Source organism: Epargyreus clarus, unplaced genomic scaffold (assembly GCF_041222505.1).
Source record: "Epargyreus clarus isolate Ecla_fem2 unplaced genomic scaffold, WU_Ecla_fem_2.2 ptg000027l, whole genome shotgun sequence".
In the NCBI taxonomy this organism is placed as follows: Eukaryota; Metazoa; Arthropoda; class Insecta; order Lepidoptera; family Hesperiidae; genus Epargyreus; species Epargyreus clarus.
Window position 1 is genome coordinate 12,119,416 of NW_027332234.1, and position 19,003 is coordinate 12,138,418.

At 36.9% G+C, this 19,003-nt stretch overlaps 3 protein-coding genes across 3 annotated transcripts; 2 read left to right on the forward strand and 1 right to left on the reverse strand.

Annotated features, from left to right (window-relative positions):
- The first annotated feature begins 439 nt into the window (after window positions 1-439).
- On the forward strand, window positions 440-5,878 carry LOC140753672 (glyoxylate reductase/hydroxypyruvate reductase-like). Its single transcript, XM_073088398.1, has 7 exons — window positions 440-600; window positions 1,346-1,482; window positions 1,872-2,061; window positions 2,862-3,025; window positions 4,244-4,408; window positions 4,844-4,969; window positions 5,365-5,878. Exons 1-7 carry the CDS (start codon window positions 527-529, stop codon window positions 5,481-5,483), a joined length of 975 nt encoding a protein of 324 aa, XP_072944499.1. The 5' UTR covers window positions 440-526; the 3' UTR covers window positions 5,484-5,878.
- A 390-nt stretch (window positions 5,879-6,268) lies between these two features.
- LOC140753671 (glyoxylate reductase/hydroxypyruvate reductase) lies at window positions 6,269-15,987 on the forward strand. Its single transcript, XM_073088397.1, has 7 exons — window positions 6,269-6,703; window positions 8,766-8,914; window positions 10,559-10,748; window positions 13,167-13,330; window positions 13,806-13,970; window positions 14,849-14,974; window positions 15,436-15,987. The coding sequence occupies exons 1-7, from the start codon at window positions 6,564-6,566 to the stop codon at window positions 15,555-15,557; spliced, it is 1,056 nt and encodes a 351-aa protein (XP_072944498.1). The 5' UTR covers window positions 6,269-6,563; the 3' UTR covers window positions 15,558-15,987.
- A 332-nt stretch (window positions 15,988-16,319) lies between these two features.
- On the reverse strand, window positions 16,320-18,796 carry Lamtor3 (Late endosomal/lysosomal adaptor, MAPK and MTOR activator 3). The gene is made up of 3 exons (XM_073088401.1): window positions 18,623-18,796; window positions 18,181-18,373; window positions 16,320-17,170 (listed from the first exon to the last, which is right to left on the reverse strand). Exons 1-3 carry the CDS (start codon window positions 18,664-18,666, stop codon window positions 17,030-17,032), a joined length of 378 nt encoding a protein of 125 aa, XP_072944502.1. The 5' UTR covers window positions 18,667-18,796; the 3' UTR covers window positions 16,320-17,029.
- Between the last annotated feature and the right edge of the window lie 207 nt (window positions 18,797-19,003).

Here is a 19,003-nt window from a genome sequence, read left to right on the forward strand (position 1 = left end):
TCTAGTCATAGATTCCTGTCGTATCATGTGTTAGAAATTTATTGCAAATGTGCTCTAATTTAACCTTTTACAAGGAATATACCTTATTCCCTGTCACCCTGTATATGTAAGCATAGCTTACTTATTCAATCATACTGTCAGGGCCAGATTTACGGGAAAGGCCGTAGTTGGGGCCCCTCTCCATAACAGAAGGGCCCCCACAAGTGAAATAAAATATCCAAATTTCGGGTCAACAACTCATGAGTGTTTTTTCCAAACAATATTAAGCGTCTTTTGTCAGTATAAATAATATTATTTACTGATACTAAATTTTACGAAAATCTTGACGGGAAACATTGCATCTTTTAATTTTAAAATTAGTTAGGGGCCCTCTCTGTTGCCCGATACCTCCGAATCCGGCCCTGTGCACTGTAAACACGATGCTTCATAGCGAGTCAGTTTTGCTAATAACCTTGGGTGTAATTTGTGACGTTCACTCGTAGTGTGACTACTTTTTATAACCAGTGTAATTTTGTTACACAGTTTAATGATGTCGTTGAAAAAGGTTATTGTAGTGAACAAAGCGTTTCCCGCTGTTGGTGTAGAGTTACTCAAGACTAAGTAAGTACTACTTCATAATTATTCCCATTTTTAATCGACTACAGTTTTGCTTGTAGTAATGAAATGGCTTCTGTAAAGGAAGTGTCCTAAATTAGTGGATAATGATGAATATTGTAAATATTGATGACTATGGAAGTGTATGTTGTATTTTGGAATCGCTTCTGAGCGTTTTAACCACAAACCTGTATTTGGTGATTTTTGGGTGTGGTTTTAACACATACAAAGCAAGCAAGCTGTGACATTGACAACACATATTCAGGTAGAATCTTCTTCTGAATGAAGTTGTGCATTGGCAGCACTGACCACTTACCATAAGGTAAACTACAGTGATAGCCTGGTGATTGAACCTCAGCCTCTTAGTCAGGGGGTCGAAGTTTTGAATCCCCAAGCACCCCTGATTTTTCTAAGTTATGTGCGTATTAAAAATAATTATCACTTGCTATATAACGATGAAAGAAAACATGCCAAACCAACATGCCTGAGAGATCCTTAGAAAAATGGTGTGTGAAGTCTACCAATTTGCACTTGGCCATTGCACAAGTCCTATCCCCTCTCATAGATACATACATACATACATAGGTATTCCTTTGTTTCTCCCAACATTAAAAATTAGTTACTGAGGCTTATTCAATTTTAATAAGACTCGATCTTTGAGTTACGATAACCACTTAGAACCACTTCAAATGACAAACCGTCACTCAGTCATAAGCACAATGATAAGAAATGATCATTATCTTGTTCCCAGGACCAATGTGATAGTGTTGCCATTCTTGGACCATGAGCCTGAAAGTCTACCCGAGATTAAAAAACGCATCAAAGGTAGTGACGCTTTAGTATGGAATACACGACATCGATTAACTGGGGAGATTCTGGACTTAGCTGGTGAGTTACTGAGTATGTACGGTACGTCCCTACACCTAAAACACGTAATAGTTGTGTTTTCAAACAACAAACACAAAAAAAATGTCAAGACGAATCTAATTACCCCACATTATATTAAAAAAAAAACAATACTCGTAACAACTTCACCAAAAAAAGCTTATACAATGAATGATACATCACATCGTGACACGTTTCACCGTCGTGACATGAAACGGTCTCGTGCCGTGGCGTGTAACGTAAAAAATCACGATACGACATTGTGTTACGCAGGGCGCGACGTTTTATAAAATTTCGTGATGCAAATATGTGTGATGTTTTCTCAAAATCCCATCGCTCATATTGAAAAAATATGGGTGGTTTCTCTATTTCCTGCATTTTTGTGTCCTCAGGACCTCAACTAAAAGCTGTGTCCACGAAGTCCTCTGGGATAGACCACATCGATGTTGATGCGGTGGCCAAGCGTGGCATTCGTTTGGGCAATACTCCAAATGTGCTGAACGAATCAGTCGCTGATATTACCCTTGGACTTCTCATCGGGGCAGCCAGGAGGTTTAAGGAAGGAGTTCAAGAACTTGAAAGGTAAATCATTGATATGGTTGTATGGCAACTGGCCTACATACAAACTCCGCAATTTTGGAATAAACTTGGCAAGTACCGAGTTAAATCGCGTGAGAACCCTCTCGGTGCTAATTTTAATTTTGAAGGTGGTAGAACCCTTTGTGGTTCGACTCCGGCGGCACCACCGCCACACCTATTTCTACCTAATAACTGCAGTGTTAGGTGCTGCTGTGTTCCGGTTTGAAGGGTGTGGTAAGGGAGAAAGACTTTTCCGAGGCATTCCAGCTTAGTCCTCAGGGGTAGCGGCGCATCTGTGGCCGACCTCAGGTAGGAATATCTAATCCTATCTGGGGTTTATTACAGATTTCCATGGGCGGCAGTAGCCACTTACCATCAGGTGGACTGCATGCTCGTCTGCTACTCTTATATTATAAAAAAATAAAAAAAATATACGTAGGTATCTATGTAGTGTTGTAATTTCGCATTCTAACCTCAATAATTAGAATGGTCTTATTCGTCATCTTTCTTAAATATTTTTCATGTCAAAGGCCACTGCAAAATTCAGTTGTTTACATTACACCTTCGTCTTCGGCTCACGGAAAAGTATATACCCAACCTCTCATTTCAATCCATTTGGTCCACCGTATTCGGGGACCATAAGCTTTATCAGACAGATGAAGAGACGCACGAGTGATACCATAAGAGTTCCATTCTTTGTTTTTTCTTACGGAGTCCTAACAAACTGCGTTTCTGCGGCCATTGATCTTTGTTCGTATTAATTCCTCTTGTATAATCATAGGTTCCTTAAAATGTGTTTCCAGTGGGAATTGGAAGTATGGCGAGAATTGTATGCTGGGCCAGGACATAGCTGGAAGCACTGTCGGGATTGTGGGCTTCGGAGGCATCGGCCAATCAGTAGTTAAGCGTTTGAAGGGCTTCAACGTAGCTAAGTTTGTCTACTCCGGCAGGAGCGATAAGCCAGAAGGTACTGATTGCATTCTAATTGATTGTTAAATAACAGTTAATAAAATATTAAGGTTACTTTATAAATTATACGTAACAAAGGAGTCCGTCCATCTAAAGAGAAATGGCTTCGGCCGTCCATGGCAGTGGTTAACTATACCATAGGAGGAGGCGTAACTTGCCATGATGATATTTTCATTACTTATCTCTTATCATCATTGACATTTTTGATGTAAAACATCTATAGTCGCACGTAAAACCGATTTCTGGCGTGGCGACGCATGCCGTGGCGCCACGCTATACGATGGTATATATGTACAGTCTATATGCAGTAGTGTGTACGTTGTGGCGACGCGTCGCCATGCGCAATCGAATTTTAGTTCCTATCACAATATGTTCTTTTCTGCATATTACTTTTACAAAATAATGTCGATGTTTCACATCTGCGGCTCACATTTTTTTTATTATAATTAGCATCGATATTGTGAGTTTATATAATTTATTTTTATCTGTCTATAGAAATGTATTTATAATGATTGTTAATAGGTGTAATTGGTGCATAACCGGTATTCTTAACATTAAACAGTAAATAAATAAATGACAAGTTAATTGCACCGGGCCCTAAGAAATTTTCGCTCACGAATAATTACTTTTGTGTTGTTTTCGCTGATTCATATTTTTTGTCACTTTTAGTCACTTGCGAGTCATTTTTAGTCACTTGTGAGGTCGCAGCTTCTCGGGCCGAGAAGACCGACATTTGACTTGCTGAAATGTATATTGGACATTGTCAAATTTCGATCTTTGGTAGGCAAAATTAGGACAGATTGATTATTAATAACGGATAGATTTCACGGTAACTTACCGACATTGATTATCATTATCTTAGTTGCTAGGTGGGGTTATGAACTAATTGAATCGCAAAAAATAAAGTAAATAATTTCAGTTGATAAGTGAGCTGATGAATAATAAATTATGTTCTATCAAACCACAATCATGAAACATATAACTATGTGAAAACACGTAAGACAGGAATTTTCTATTAAAATAATAAATCCATCAAATGTTTTACCTATCCATGATCGAAAATTAACAATTTCTCCCAACCAGAAGTTGTCAAACTTCAACCCAATACATTGGGTGGCAATTTGACCACTAAAAATATCATATTTCGATCTTTAGAAGGCAAAACATTGCTTATTAACGGGCGTAAACTATGTTAAGTTTCATGTTATCATTTCAGCCAAAGAACTAAATGTAGAAAGAGTACCTCAAGAAGAGTTATTGAGAGAAAGCGATTATGTAATCCTGAGCTGTCCGCTCACAGAAGAGACTAAGCATTTAATCAACGCTGACAGTCTTAAGACAATGAAGAAGAATTGCGTTCTTATCAACGTTGGAAGAGGAGGTAACGCAAAAATATTAAAACCTTAAATCATAAAACCTAATATGTCCCCATTTAATATCGTCTCTGAAATTTTTCCGCGAAAAGAGATCTTTTTAAGGATTTTTTTCTTTTGCTAAGTACAGTACCCCTGTACATCCGCCGATGATCTATTTAAAAAGGTGATAAATTTTCTGTGCCATATAATCCTCATCTTTAATTATATTTAACTATTAAAAATCATTTAATGATGATAATAATTCAGGGAATTAAGCAACATGCTTTAATTTCCGAGCAGCTGGTTTGGAAAGTTCCCACAAAACAAGTTTCGTGTGAAAAGAATTCAGACACTTGTGTTAAATATATTAAAAGTTTTAAAATAAAAAACACTTGTATATTTCTGAATACCTCGAAAAATTAAAAGCTTAAACCTTCTCTCTGTTCCACGTTCTTTTTCAGGACTAATCGACCAGGAAGCATTATATGAAGGGTTGAAGAATGGTGAGATCTTCGCAGCTGGGTTAGATGTTATGACTCCAGAACCGCTTCCCAAAGATCATCCTCTTATATCCTTACCCAATTGCTGTAAGTATCATAATCTTACGATAGTTATTGGAATGAGGTGAGTATATATGTAAAATTGTGAGATAATGGGAGATGAGGACCGATGACCTCGTGAAAGTAGCAGGCCGCCATTGGACAAGAATGGCATGTGACCGAAGTACATGGAACCACCATGAGGAGACCTAAACCCAGCATTGGGTGAATAATGGTTGATAAAGAAGAAGAAGAAGGGAGATGAGGAGTAGATTATGGATGGATAATAGAAGTAGTGCCTAAAGTTGCTCACAAATGCGTTGCTATTCCTGAGAAATTCATTATCGCTACTCTATTTCATACAAATATGTGAAGGTTTAGGATTCCACAATAATATCGCATGGATTTTTGTTTATTACTTATTTTCTTATACTCTATTCCAGTTATTATACCACACTTGGGCAGTGCCACGTTCGCAACAAGAAACGCTATGGCGACCATATCGGCTAACAATATCTTGAATGCTTTAGAGGACAAACCAATGCAATACCCGATTTGCTGATTGTATCAACCGTTCCGGCCAATCACAAAATTTAATCTCTCTGGGTTTAACTTCCTAGAGATAGAAAATTCTATCTTTATTGTTCTATGTATCCTGCTAATGCCGAAATCCAATAAATAAGGTTGTTAAGTATAAGAAACAGTGAGAATCCTACTGATGGCCATGCTGATGGAATAGGATAGTAGAATCTTTACAGGTGGCAAATTGGGTAAGGTGGTATATCTGTATAGTTATGGAATATATGATAAGTAATATACCTCTTCTCGCATTTACAATTGTATTGTAGTAATTAAGGATAATAATATTTATTCACAATGTATATGTATAGATATAACTACTATACCTTGTATAAAGGAAACATGAATATAAATAAAATTAAATGTTGTGTTGTTTAATTGTGTGTTCATTCGTTAATCCATAATTACCAACTTTTCTAATAACTACCTTATTTTTTAATCTTTATTCGATAATGATAACGTCAAAATTCTTAGCTATTAAAGTAATAGCACAAAATATTTTTATTTTGTGGCAATAGGTACTTCTTTTGACATGTGTGGGAAAAGTAATGAATGATTGTTTACAACACTGATATCTAAAAGCAACAACGTACAGTTGGATAATAAACGCCGCATGGTTCGCATAAAAAATTGTAATATTTTTATATGTGACAACTATATAAAACTAAAATTAAAAGTATAACTGTTGACAACAGTTGCCACTGGATTTTAACACGGATGTGTGTTCGCTTGTCTTAATTGAAAAGGTCGTTTTCAATTAAGACAAGCGAAATTAAATTTCAATTACACTAATTCTATAAACAAGATTTAGAGCGGCCAACACCAACCCAAGCGTCTACACAACTACCGACTTTATCTCCATCAAAAAATGTCGTAATATCGCGTACTAAACTATTTATAGCACTGCGTCTCCTGCATTGACCATTACTTGTATTCAGTAGTTAGTAGTAACTTGTTGACCTTCGGAAGCATAGTTTTTGCTGTTTTACCACAAAAGTACTATCAGAAGTGTCGATGTTTTGATTATTTTGATAAGATAGCCGTGTTACATAAAGATTAAACAATGGGTTTCGTGTTTATTGCATTCGTGTGTCTCTTGCTACGGGGGAACGACGCGTCTTCGACGAAAATGACGAAAAACCTAAAAGTTCTCGTGTCTTCCAATGACTTCCCGGAGAGCGGGTTGAAAATTTTGGAGGAGAAGTGAGTTTTACACTGTTTTTCATTTGTAATATTGTTTATCATTCATTGTATATCATTGATAATTGTTAGGTTTTTAAATCTGTTTTTGCGAAGGTCATTGATACATTGAATCACATAAAATAGAGCCGTGTTTAACTATTTTTGTGTTTTGCATTGTAAATAATAAAGATGACGCGTTCGTGAATTTTAACATAAAATTTTGATACGGTGGAGAACTAACGAACCGGAGTATCTAATTGTTTTCGTAACACAGGTAATTAAAAATCTGGGCAATTGAACATATACAGAAAAGATATTTTTAAAAAATTCATATGCTCCAGCCGTGCTTTAGCAGACGTGCTGCTTTTAGCACCGACGATCGACAATTTAGATCTTTTCGGAACTTAGATACAGCGATCATATGTTTCATCCCACAGACATTTAAGTGCCGGTCGCCGGTCGCAGACATTTAAACACTAAAGTACCTAGTAAATAATCGCGAAAAACGTGATGCAGCATGAATACAGATGCCAAAACGCAAATCGCCAATATTAAAAGTATGCTAGGGCTGTAAATTGCAAAGTTAAAGTCGTAGAATCCGTATAGAACGGAGTCAAGACTCACTGTAACATAACCTACAAACCTGTAAAAAGGTATAACTATACTTACAATATAAGTGGATACGTAGCAGTGTCCAGTACCCTTACCATGAGGTTTTACGTTTTGACGAATATGACTGTTTTGGTATTTGTTTACGTATTTGCCCATACAAATTCCAATCAGCGTCCCTAGCGGATTGTATCAGAACTAAAGTGTCAGTAACGTAACATTAAATGTCTACATTGACAAAATGATGCTTTATGTTTCGTCTCTCTTTTTGCGATCATGTGAGGCAGACAAATACACTTGAGCACTTAGGTACTTATTGTTACGTTTACTCAGTCTACTGAAGCAAACGGAACAGTACCACTACCATGAGTTTACAAAAGTATTACTCGCTAGCGACTGCGTAAAATAAATGTATGAAAAATTGTACAGCGCCTCTGGTGGTTACTCGTAGAACTAAAATCCGTAGTGTGAGCCACTACGTAACTCGATACGTAAAAAACCTATCGAAATCAAATCGCTAGCGAATGTCATTATGATCTATTGCCATACAAATTCGGTCCCATGAGTCATTAATTTGACAGACGTTGTCAAGAAATACCGTAACGATAGTAGTTATGGTATTCACTAGGAAATGTCAATAGTTTCCTATTTACAATTTCTATAGTGGCGTTTCTATGCCAAGTATGCCAACTCATGGTAGTGCTACAGAAGAATGGATTGAGTAAACGTAACGTAAAATTGTGGGATGTTTGGAAAACTCATGGTAAGGGTACATGATTTTACAGTTTACAGTTTATTTATTTTGAATGTTTTCCTTGTTATGTAGCATATGAATTTTAATCATCTTTGTTTATATTTTAGCAAAATACTTATAAACATGATTTAATGTTTCATGTATTTGAACTGTTGAATACAATTGTCCCAAAAGTTCAACCTTTATCAACTCCAGATAAGTCTGAGGTCAGCCACAGATGCGTTACGTTACTACCCCTGAAATATATTACCATGCTTTTATTAGCTTGACCTGTATGTATGTATATAACGGAATCTTTGAACCCGATTTTTACCCACTTTGAACGGTGCGATTAAATAAAGCTTTTGAACAATTATCAAGAACCGATGACAATACACGATTTTAATAATTTTATCCCATTCGCGTCATTAGGATCGTCAGGAATCAGGATTAACGATTTTCCATGTGCGATCTTAGCGTGGTTTTTAGTTTTTAAAAACTAAAATTATTTCCTTTACGATACCCTTCGAACCGGAGTAATAATAGAGTGTAACATAGTACTAGTAGAGTCACTACTCTGTAGTCGAACTACAAATATTTCTACCACATACAAAACTTAAAAAGAAAATTATATGCTTTTGTATTTAGTAAAAACGTGTTTATTTGACATAAGACACAGACACTTAACTTTAAGTATTTGAATATATTGTAACATAAATACCTGACAACTCTTCTTATTAGTTTCACGGTACTGAAGTCGTGTTTCTCCAACTTCGGGGAGGAAGGGCTGAAGGAAAACAAGGAGGAGTTGATGAGACTCATCCCTGGGTGTTCAGCGCTCGTGTGGATATCCCATCATCAGATCACTAAAGAACTTTTGGATAAAGCCGGTAAGTTCTTTATATAAAATTCTACTTACATATCTTTCGAATAAGTTTTTTATGAGAAACGTATCTTCGCGCGTGTCCATATTTAATGTTCGCATTTATTCAAAATTTAATTCCAATAGAACTCGAGGACGGCCACAGATATGCCGCTACCCCAGAGGGCTAAGCAGGAACGCCTTGTAAAAGTATGTGTCCCTTACCACACCCTTCAAACCAGAATACAGCAGCGCTTAACACTGTAGTTATGAGCAGAAATAGGTGCAACAGTGGTGCCGCCGGAGTCGAACCACAGTGGGTTCTACCTTGAAATTGCGTGCGTTCCGGAAGTTGCGTGCTTTTTCTGAATATGGTGGACACACAGCCATGCGTCTAGATTTTCAATAACAATGTAGTTGTATCATAGTAGTAGAATAAAACAATGTGTTTATCTGTTACTAGTTACGTACAATAGAGTTAACAAGCATGCTTATGTGCCGTGAAGTGATAACGCTAACGTGTAACATAAACATAGATATTGTTGCTATACCTACAATTTTATGTAATACAAAAAAAACTTAAAAATACTTAACGATAATTTATTATATTAGATACCTATTAGGAGGTAATAGTCAGGATTTTTTATATACCTACCTATAGATGATCATGGATACATGTTATTAATAATCTCTCTTTACAATGCTTTGGATACTAAAGATCGACATTTGCAATTTTCTTCATAGCACATAGAAAAATCGAACCATGAAAAGGAGGAAGTCCTATGTTTGGATGTATTTTTTAATTCTTTGTTATTGTTCAAATAATTTGGTATGAGCAGACATCGCACGCATCGATTTTATTTACTGTTTTATGTAGGTAGGTAGGATATACCTACAGAAGGCAAACCGAACACATCAGTAGGACTACCATGAGTTTACAAAAGTATTACTCGCTAGCGACTGCGTAAAATAACTCGTAGAACTAAAATCCGTAGTGACGTAACTCGATACGTAAAAAACCTATCGAAATCAAATCGCTAGCGAATGTCATTATGATCTATTGCCATACAAATTCGGTCCCATGAGTCATTAATTTGACAGACGTTGTCAAGAAATATCGTAACGATAGTAGTTATGTTATTCACTAGCAAAATGACAATAGTTTTCTATTTACCATTTCTATAGTGGCGTTTCTATGCCAACTCATGGTAATGCTACAGCTTTACACAGTTGTTATGATTCGACGTAGCGTACAATAAATAAATATAGACTTCTTTATATTTAAAATAGAAGTAGTCGACGAACAAACGGTTTACCTGATCATAAGTACTAACTCTCGCCTATCCCCCAGATAAGATTACCTAAGGTTGACCACAGAGATGCGTTGCTACCTAGGTGATGGATTAAGCTGGAACACCTCAGATAAGTAGGTACCTAGGTTTCCTTTACCACACCCTTAAAAACAGAACACAAGGCGCTTAACAGGGTGAGAAATACAATCTTTGCGCTGGGTTGAAATTAAAAAGAACCTATAAAATTTCACAAATATAGGGTTTCTTATTGAAGGACATTTTTCCCTGACCTATTTTTAGGAAGACAGCAAATATCTTCCACGGGCGGTTTGAAGCCACACAACGCTATTGTCATAACGTATGTCCTGTTACATTTCCAGGTCCCCAGCTGAAGATAGTAGCAACAGCGTCAGCGGGATACAACCACTGCAATGTACCAGAACTGACTGCACGGGGCATCAAGCTGTCCAACACACCCAATGTACTCAGCCCAGCGGTGGCTGAGATCGCCGTGGGGCTTATGATCGGCGCAGCAAGGCGGTTCAATGAGAACTTGAAACAAGTGCACAGGTAAGACCTATCAAGCGCGCACAGGTAAGTGCGGCGAGCGTTAAGCTCACCTGGGCGGAGCCCGACGGGGCAATGCGCTAAGAGGACTCCGGTTGCATTCCTTTGGAGATCCCGGAGTGCTCTACGCATCGCCGAGGACGGCCACCGGGGGGATTTTAGTGCGGTAAGAGTCCCACATAACCCTGTGTCGCTCCCACAGCATCGGGTACCTTTTGAAGGTTTTCCCCTCGTGAACAAAAAAAAAACCCTATCAAGCTATTGCAACCTTGCTTCTGAATGATCGGATAGGTAGGAGGGAAGGGTGGTAGAACCAGTTTAGGCCGAATGACGAGGTACCGCTGCTACGGCTATTTCTAGCGTGAGCAGTTTCTGCGTTTCGGTGGATGCATATGCAAGCTGACTTATATATAAGGCGATACGTCTTTGTACTCGGAAGTGACATTATATATTCTTCTATTTGGATGGAGGAATGCGGATGCTCGACCTTCCTCCTGAGGTATTCTAGGAGCGCTGAAATGGGGCTCTTCAAAAAAGGTGCACAAAGTGCTGTCCACCTAAGTTATTCTAACTGGCCACTGGCTGCTGTGACCAGACAGATATATGCCATGCCTGTTTTGTAATTCTGGCAAGAAAGGCTTGAGCTTAAGCTTATCTCCAGGTTTCATTCTCTTTCAGACAATTTCGCGAGAAGATCTAGGTACCTAGTATTATAGTATTAAAAGAATATTTTTGCTCGATTATTCTGTCGTATCTGTTATAATGACCTATAGGTATCACTTTTAAAAGACAAATCTTTATTTTTGTGTATATTTCACAACTCTCAAGTGTGAACTTAATATTTCGATAAAGATGTCAAGGAAAATTGATAAAATTATTAAATTGCTATCTTGACATTTAACATGATTTTTTAACGATGTAAGTGCTTTCAGTTAGATATTTATAAGATAGATGAATACTTACATACTCAGTAGTTAATATTCTAGGGTGTCACCATACCGTAAATCTAGCTTTTTAAGTACATGTCCAAATGGATTTTTTTGATATTCATGTAAATTTAAGGACTCTTATCCTGTTGGGATTTATCGTAGCCTAACGCATATACAGGGTGAATTTTTCAAATAGGCCTTCAGGGCCAAATCCGAAACTATAAGGTTTAGCGAAAAATGCTGAAAGGAGTTACGAGGCCGATTTTGATAAAAACTAAAACCGCATCATTAGTTTTTAAAATATCTTTTTCCTTAGCCGGGAATCGAACGAGTTCATTTTGAAACAAAAATTACACCCTCTATATTATTCTAATATCTAATAGTGTCGCTTATAAGGATCAAATTCTGGGAAGTAATGTTATGTGACAAATTAAATTGGCCCTGAAGTCCCGTTTGAAAAATTCACCATGTATATGTAAACGACAAGCAAAGCATCATAATAATATTTACTTTGGCCTACGAATTCCAAAATCTGGTATTCATATAACATCACAGGAAAACAGCTCGTACATGGGTTGGGTTTTTCCTTCTTTTAAATATATCTAATCTGCAACTGTGACGTCACTCGAGGAAATCAATATGTAACAAGTGGCAATATGCTTGAGAACAATGTGACATTATTTTTGTTATGGTCTAAGATCCGAAGCTAAATCGAACTGGACCGAGCTGATAATAGAATGAAACTCATTTTATAATGAAATTAGTACATTGGGTAATACATTAAAAATGGGTTTGCTAAAAAAATCCTGGACAGGATAATTTTAATTATTTTTTGAAAAATTAAAATTTAATTGAAAATTAAATTTTGCAACATCAAGATAATAAGAAAATTCTATTCTGAGTGAATGTTAAAAATATACAGAATGTGCAGGCTTTGGGTTGCCTATTATTTACGTGGACGAACTACTGGGTTGTCAGGTATAAACAGGTATTTCGCTGGCAACTACTTTCACTCATGATGATAATAGATAAAATTTTATATCAGTAGAAGCGCTGTTTTTTTGTGAACACGTTGATATAGGGTTGTCTGCAAAATGAAAATTAATTTTTCAAAAAATAATTAAAATTATCCTGTCCAGGATTTTTTTAGCAAACCCATTTTTAATGTATTACCCAATGTACTAATTTCGTTATAAAATGAGTTTCATTCTATAATCAGCTCGGTCCAGTTCGATTTAGCTTCGGATCTTCTACTATTATGAAATAACGCAAGTGATGCAGTCCATCTAATATTAAGTAATCACTGTCTGCTATATCTATTGGCATTAGTAATTAACCACAACTAAGATGGACTCCTGCGGGTCCTACACGAAGTCGGCAACAGTAGTGTTGCTGCCCCTAAGGAATAAGACGGAATACCTTCAAGTATTCAACCCTAAATAGCACTGTTTGGATCAAAAAGCATTGTAATATCTTCAAAATATTATTTCAGTGGAGAATGGGAGATAGGTTTCGAGACAGTCCTCGGGCAGGATCTACGAGGCAGCACGGTCGGCATCGTGGGTCTCGGCGGCATCGGCCAAGCAGTGGTCAAACGCCTCGCTGGCTTCGAAGTTGGGAAGTTCGTTTACACTGGGCACAGGGAAAAACCTGAAGGTATTATTTTGTTTCTTCATTGATAGGTGATAAGAATTATTTGAGAATTGCAAAAGGCAAACAGAGCAACAATAGCCCAGGGGTTAGAAACTCGGCCTCTGAGGTTCGAATACCAGACGTGCACTGCTCATTTTTCAAAGTTAAGCGCGTGTAATTTATCATTTGATTAAACGGTGAAGGCAAGGAATTACAACCTAAGGAATCGTAAGGAAACCTAAACACCTCATAATTAAAAAAAAAAGTATTTTTCAAGGGTGGTGGATTTTAAAGCACGAATGGTGGCAGCTGTACCTACACCAAAAATGTAAAAATTACAATCAGTTACCACATTTTCCTGTGAAACATCTTTCTGTCTAAATCAGGTTTCACCATAAAGTATCTATAGTTTAAAGTGGTCAGGGCCATAGGCAGTTTGCTTTAAGGCTAACTGCCCAAAACCATTTAAATATGTCTATGTCTATTTTTATGTTCACAGCGAAGGCACTGAACGCAGAATTCGTATCTCTGAACAATCTGTTGACGCAGAGCGACTTCGTGGTCCTGGCAGTCCCACTGACAGAGGAAACTAAGAACATGATTAACGAAACTACGCTTGCCAAGATGAAGAACAACGCCATTCTCATCAACGTTGGCCGTGGAGGTATACATAACAGATTATCTTAAAATATAATTTAATGAAAGTTTAGTGTTTCTACCAGTAGATGTGTTTCTACCGAAGAGTTACCTTTTTTTTTTCTTAACGAGGGGGAAACCTTCAAAAGGTACCCGACGACGTGGGAGCGACGCTGGGTTATGTGGGATTTTTACCGCACTAAAACCGCCCGTCGCCCGGTGGCCGTCCTCAACGCTTGTTGGAGAACTCCGGGATCTCCGACGGAACACAACCGGAGTCCTCCAAGCGCGATGCCCCGATCGGGCTCTGCCCTGGGAGAGCAGTTTTCGCTCCTCCCACACCATGTAGTGTTTACGACGGTATGCGAACACACATACCGCCGTCCTTCCCGGGGTCGCTTACTGGACGGTTCGTGCTTCCATTCTTGCCGCCCGCAACCCCGGAAGCCCCCTTTTAGTCGCCTCTTACGACTCTTGACACTTGTCGCCTCTCCCGGAGAGGTCTACCACCGCCACACCTATTTCTAGCGTGAAATAGTCCTTATGATTCAGTGGATTCCGACCGTCTTACACCTTCTTAGTCCTTAAAAGTGATACCACATCTGTAATCGGCTTCAGATAGATCTAAAACCCCTGTTCTATATAAAGTTGGTTAAAGGTGTTCATGGACGGTGCCCAAGTATCTCCTTCTTTATAAAATAAGTCTTGTGGACAAATATACAAAATAGATTCAGCAGTTTAGAAACAACTTAAAATATTGCATCTTAAAAGAAAAAACGTTAAACTGTAGCTATAACTCTGTTATGAGGATCCTCCTGCGTCTGCTCGGGGTCGAGGGTCTACGTGGTATGGACCTCCTACTCCCCTTATATATCCCCATGTCCTAAAGTATAAATTTCTTTATAGATCTCGTAGATCAGGACGCACTGTACAACGCGTTGAAGAATAGAACAATTTACGCAGCCGGTCTCGACGTCACAACACCCGAACCTTTGCCGAAGGACCACAAACTCCTCACGTTACCAAATATTTGTATGTATTTGTTCCATCACGATTACCATAGTAATAAGTTTTGTTTTATACTTTAAAGGGGATCTCCACAGAGTGGTGTAATAAGGAAACCGAATATTCGTAATGTCACAAATAGTTACATTAATTAATATTGCTTAGGATAGCGAAAAAATACTATGTAATGTTCTTTTTTATAAAAAAAAAAACATGAGTAGATAATTTAAAAAATATGCCTACTCTTGGGAATTTCAAAGCGATTCTAATAATAATAATATTACGTACTTTGGGTAATCTTCTTCGCTTTCACTCATGGAGCAAACTTAGGCCGCATGTCCACCGCACGTCCATCATATCATATTAAAGTCGGCCCGAAATAATCTCGTCCTCGATGACGGTCCGGTGACGGCGGCGGTGGACAAACGGTCATAGATATAAATATTTTGTATTTGTGTGTATCACATTTGTATTTTACGTATTTTCAGTCATCCTCCCACACATCGGCAGCGCGACGTTGCGCACGCGCAGCGACATGGCGGTGCTCGCCGCGAACAACGTTGTCAACGCCCTCAACGGGAAGCCCCTCATCACGCCAGTCTTACCATAAGCAATACTCTACCATAAACAAAAAACTGCCATAGACAAACTTATCAATAGACTACTAAAGGAATACATTTTTTATTACATCAGACGAATAGAGTGCCATTGCTTTCATTGTACACACTACACATAACGGGAGTTTATTATGTAACTTAATTTGCGAATCATAAATTGGCATCACAAGCCCTTCATTGCAATTAATTATTGCATTTCAAAATGAGAAGTCTGAAAAATACTCACTAAGTTCGAATTCTACTTACTATTATAATTACTCCATTATATCTAAATTTAAAATATAGTGAAAACAAAATCTTAAAATTTGCAATACTCTATGATTTATAAAGTTTTATAATATTTATTTACAAGTTAAACGCACAGGGTTTAGATCGAATTTATATTGTGAGTATACTGATTAAAAATGTGATATACTTAGTAAATTACTTGACTTTAATTTTTAAGAAACCTTAAATAATCCCAATTACGGCAACAATATCACATATTTTTGATAACCTCATGATTTTGTTACCATAGTTTTTTACACTAATAAGCCCAAAAGATTTTATTTAAAATTGATCAATTTTGTTTTGCAATATTGTCACTTAAAGAATAATTGGTATGGGCAAACTTTTGTTATGTGCAACTATATGTTAATGTTCAAATGTTAATAATATTCTTAGAAAATATCAATTCAAATCTTTTGGAGTACTTGATAATGAGACTATGAATTTATTCAGTCATTATCTGTTTTATTTTGAAAAAAAAAATACAGTTATAACAATTTTATATATTTTTGTATCACACAAAGAAGGCTTATTTACACTAGATACATTAATATTAAACATACAAAATATTATAATAATACACTTACATAACCAAAACTCTGCCCACTATATGTTTAAAAAAACAACATGAACTCTTAAAAGTGAAATTTTATACCAAAAAAAAAATATTTTTTTCCTGGACTTACATTTTATTAATCCCTGAACTATAAGAAACAGTGACCAAAATTGAAAGGGCATTTTTCCTGTCACGCGTGTGTAAGCGTCACACTCTCGCGCGTCGATTTTCATCCTATCGTTTTATAGGCACGGCTTTCGAAGATATTGCAGGAAACATAATCCACATACCCGTGTGAACGTGCGTGCGGACATAAACACGCGCGACCAGAAAAGCGACGTGTATAATAGTCATTAACAAAACAAGAGATTTACCCTTTTATCCTTTTACCAAACAGCAAAAAGTGTGTTTTTATTTCAATGTCATTTTTTTGCATGCACTACAGCCCATTCGGCTCTGCCACTTGGCAGACATATGGCTACTTTTGTCTAAATTGTAGGAGCGACATTGGCAATATTTTTAAGCAGTTGGGGTATTTTTTTGGTATAATAATTCTCTAGTTTCATTAGTAAATGAAAGTAGTTACTTATCAAAAATAATTAGGGTAGGCAGAATTCTTAATCTAGGGTTACACAGTACACACTAAGGAGCATCTGCAACTATAGCAGATAGGTCCTTCAGGAAGGGTTCTATCTGACTCTCCAGGGACAATATGTGGCCCGTGTTGCAATTGTCACTGCCAATGAATGTGATAACTAGGGGCAGCTTGTTCATCTGTATAACCTGGAAAGATAAACAGAAAAAAAGATATAAATAAAGAGGGATAGAATATAGATGAAGATGATATAAAAATAACTGATATTCAATTTTTTTAACCTTAACTTCCATTTGTTTAATCATAAATATCATAATTAGAAAGAAAGAAAGAAAGAAACATTTATTCGGATAATTGCAACACAAATGAAATACTATAATGTAGAGAGACAAAAAAAAAAAAAAAATAACATAAAACGAAAGAAAAAAATAAATAAAAAATACAATAAAACAACAAAAGGACAATAAGAACGTACAATCAATTATTACAATAATATGTGTTGCAATGACCACGAAAAGGGACAAACTCAGCATGTGCCACGTGCAGGTAAACTGCGTCGTGGCTCTGATTTTCAGTTTGCCCCCTGCGTCTGGGCTGCTCGGACGGCTGACTCACACATGCCGTCTGTGCCTTTTTATTTGCTAGTCTTTATTATTGTTGTGATTCATAGAATTTGTGTTTATGTGAATTGACGAATACTGCGTAAATGGTAAATTACCCACATTGCCACATGATTGGGAACTGGAATTCCCAATTTATTTATTTGACCAAGTTAAAAACGCACATTCTGTAAATATACAATATAGTTCAATGGAATTACTACTATATTTAGTACCAATTGGCTGAACAACTCATGTGGCAAAGTGGTTAACATAATCTGATATTCAGAGGGTTCTGGACTATCCTCCTCCTCGCATTGTCTTCCTCGTTACTGAGAGTTGTGATGACCCCGTGGTGGACTCACTTTTCTATGGATGCTGATGATGATGGATCCAGATCTGAGTATTTATCATTTTCAAACCACATGACACATATTATGAATGCAAAACTCTTTCAGGAAGTTAATTTTTATTATAAGAGATGATAAAGATATTGAAATAGAAAAGAATCCATTTAAATCACTTAACGAAATACACATTAAATACAATATGGTATTGTCAATTATACATGGTAGATTGATAATAAGAGTTATATTTACCTGATAACTAGAATACATAGATATTATAGTCTTGTTCCTGCCGAGCCCTAGCTTGCTGGCCTGGTCTGTTGCCATGCCAAATGTGGATATAAAATTGGGGCGGAGAGCCAGCTGCGGTGCTCGCTCAGTCACAGACCGCACCACAGGGACCCCATCGCGGTCCGTTATCAGTATACAGTGCAGTCCGTTTACTCTAGAACAAATATAAGGGTTATCTCTGCAGTATATCTGAGGACTAAGCTGGAATTCCTCGTATAAGGTTTTCTCTCACTACATCTTTTAAACTAAAACACAGCAAAGCTTAACATTGCTGTTATTGAGCAAAAATAGGTGTGCGTTTGGAACAAAGTTAAACCACAAAGGTTTATACGACTTTTTAATACATGTCATGAATATATTTGTTGGGTAAAATCACTTTAAAAAACATAACTCTATAACTCACTTCTCTAATAAGTGGTTCAAATATTTACGCAGGTCGTCCACCATCTTCTAGAAGTTCTTAAATTCCTGTTGAGAAAAGAAAATAAACAAACTCCAAATAGAAATCAGGGAGGATATTGCAAAGTTGACAATTTTTATTATTGTCGAGGCTGTCAACTGTCAATAACATACTGTCATGTGTCATCTGTCTTTCAAGTAACATTGACAGTCCAAACCAAAGACAAAACACTTATGTAAATAGAAATAAAATTAAGAAAAACAACAATATACATTTTTTTAAACGACATGAAAGAATTACTTTGTTGCTGTTTGTATTAACTAAGGTTATTATGAAATTTAAATATATAATATTTGTTAATTTGGATTTGTAACTTCAACCAAT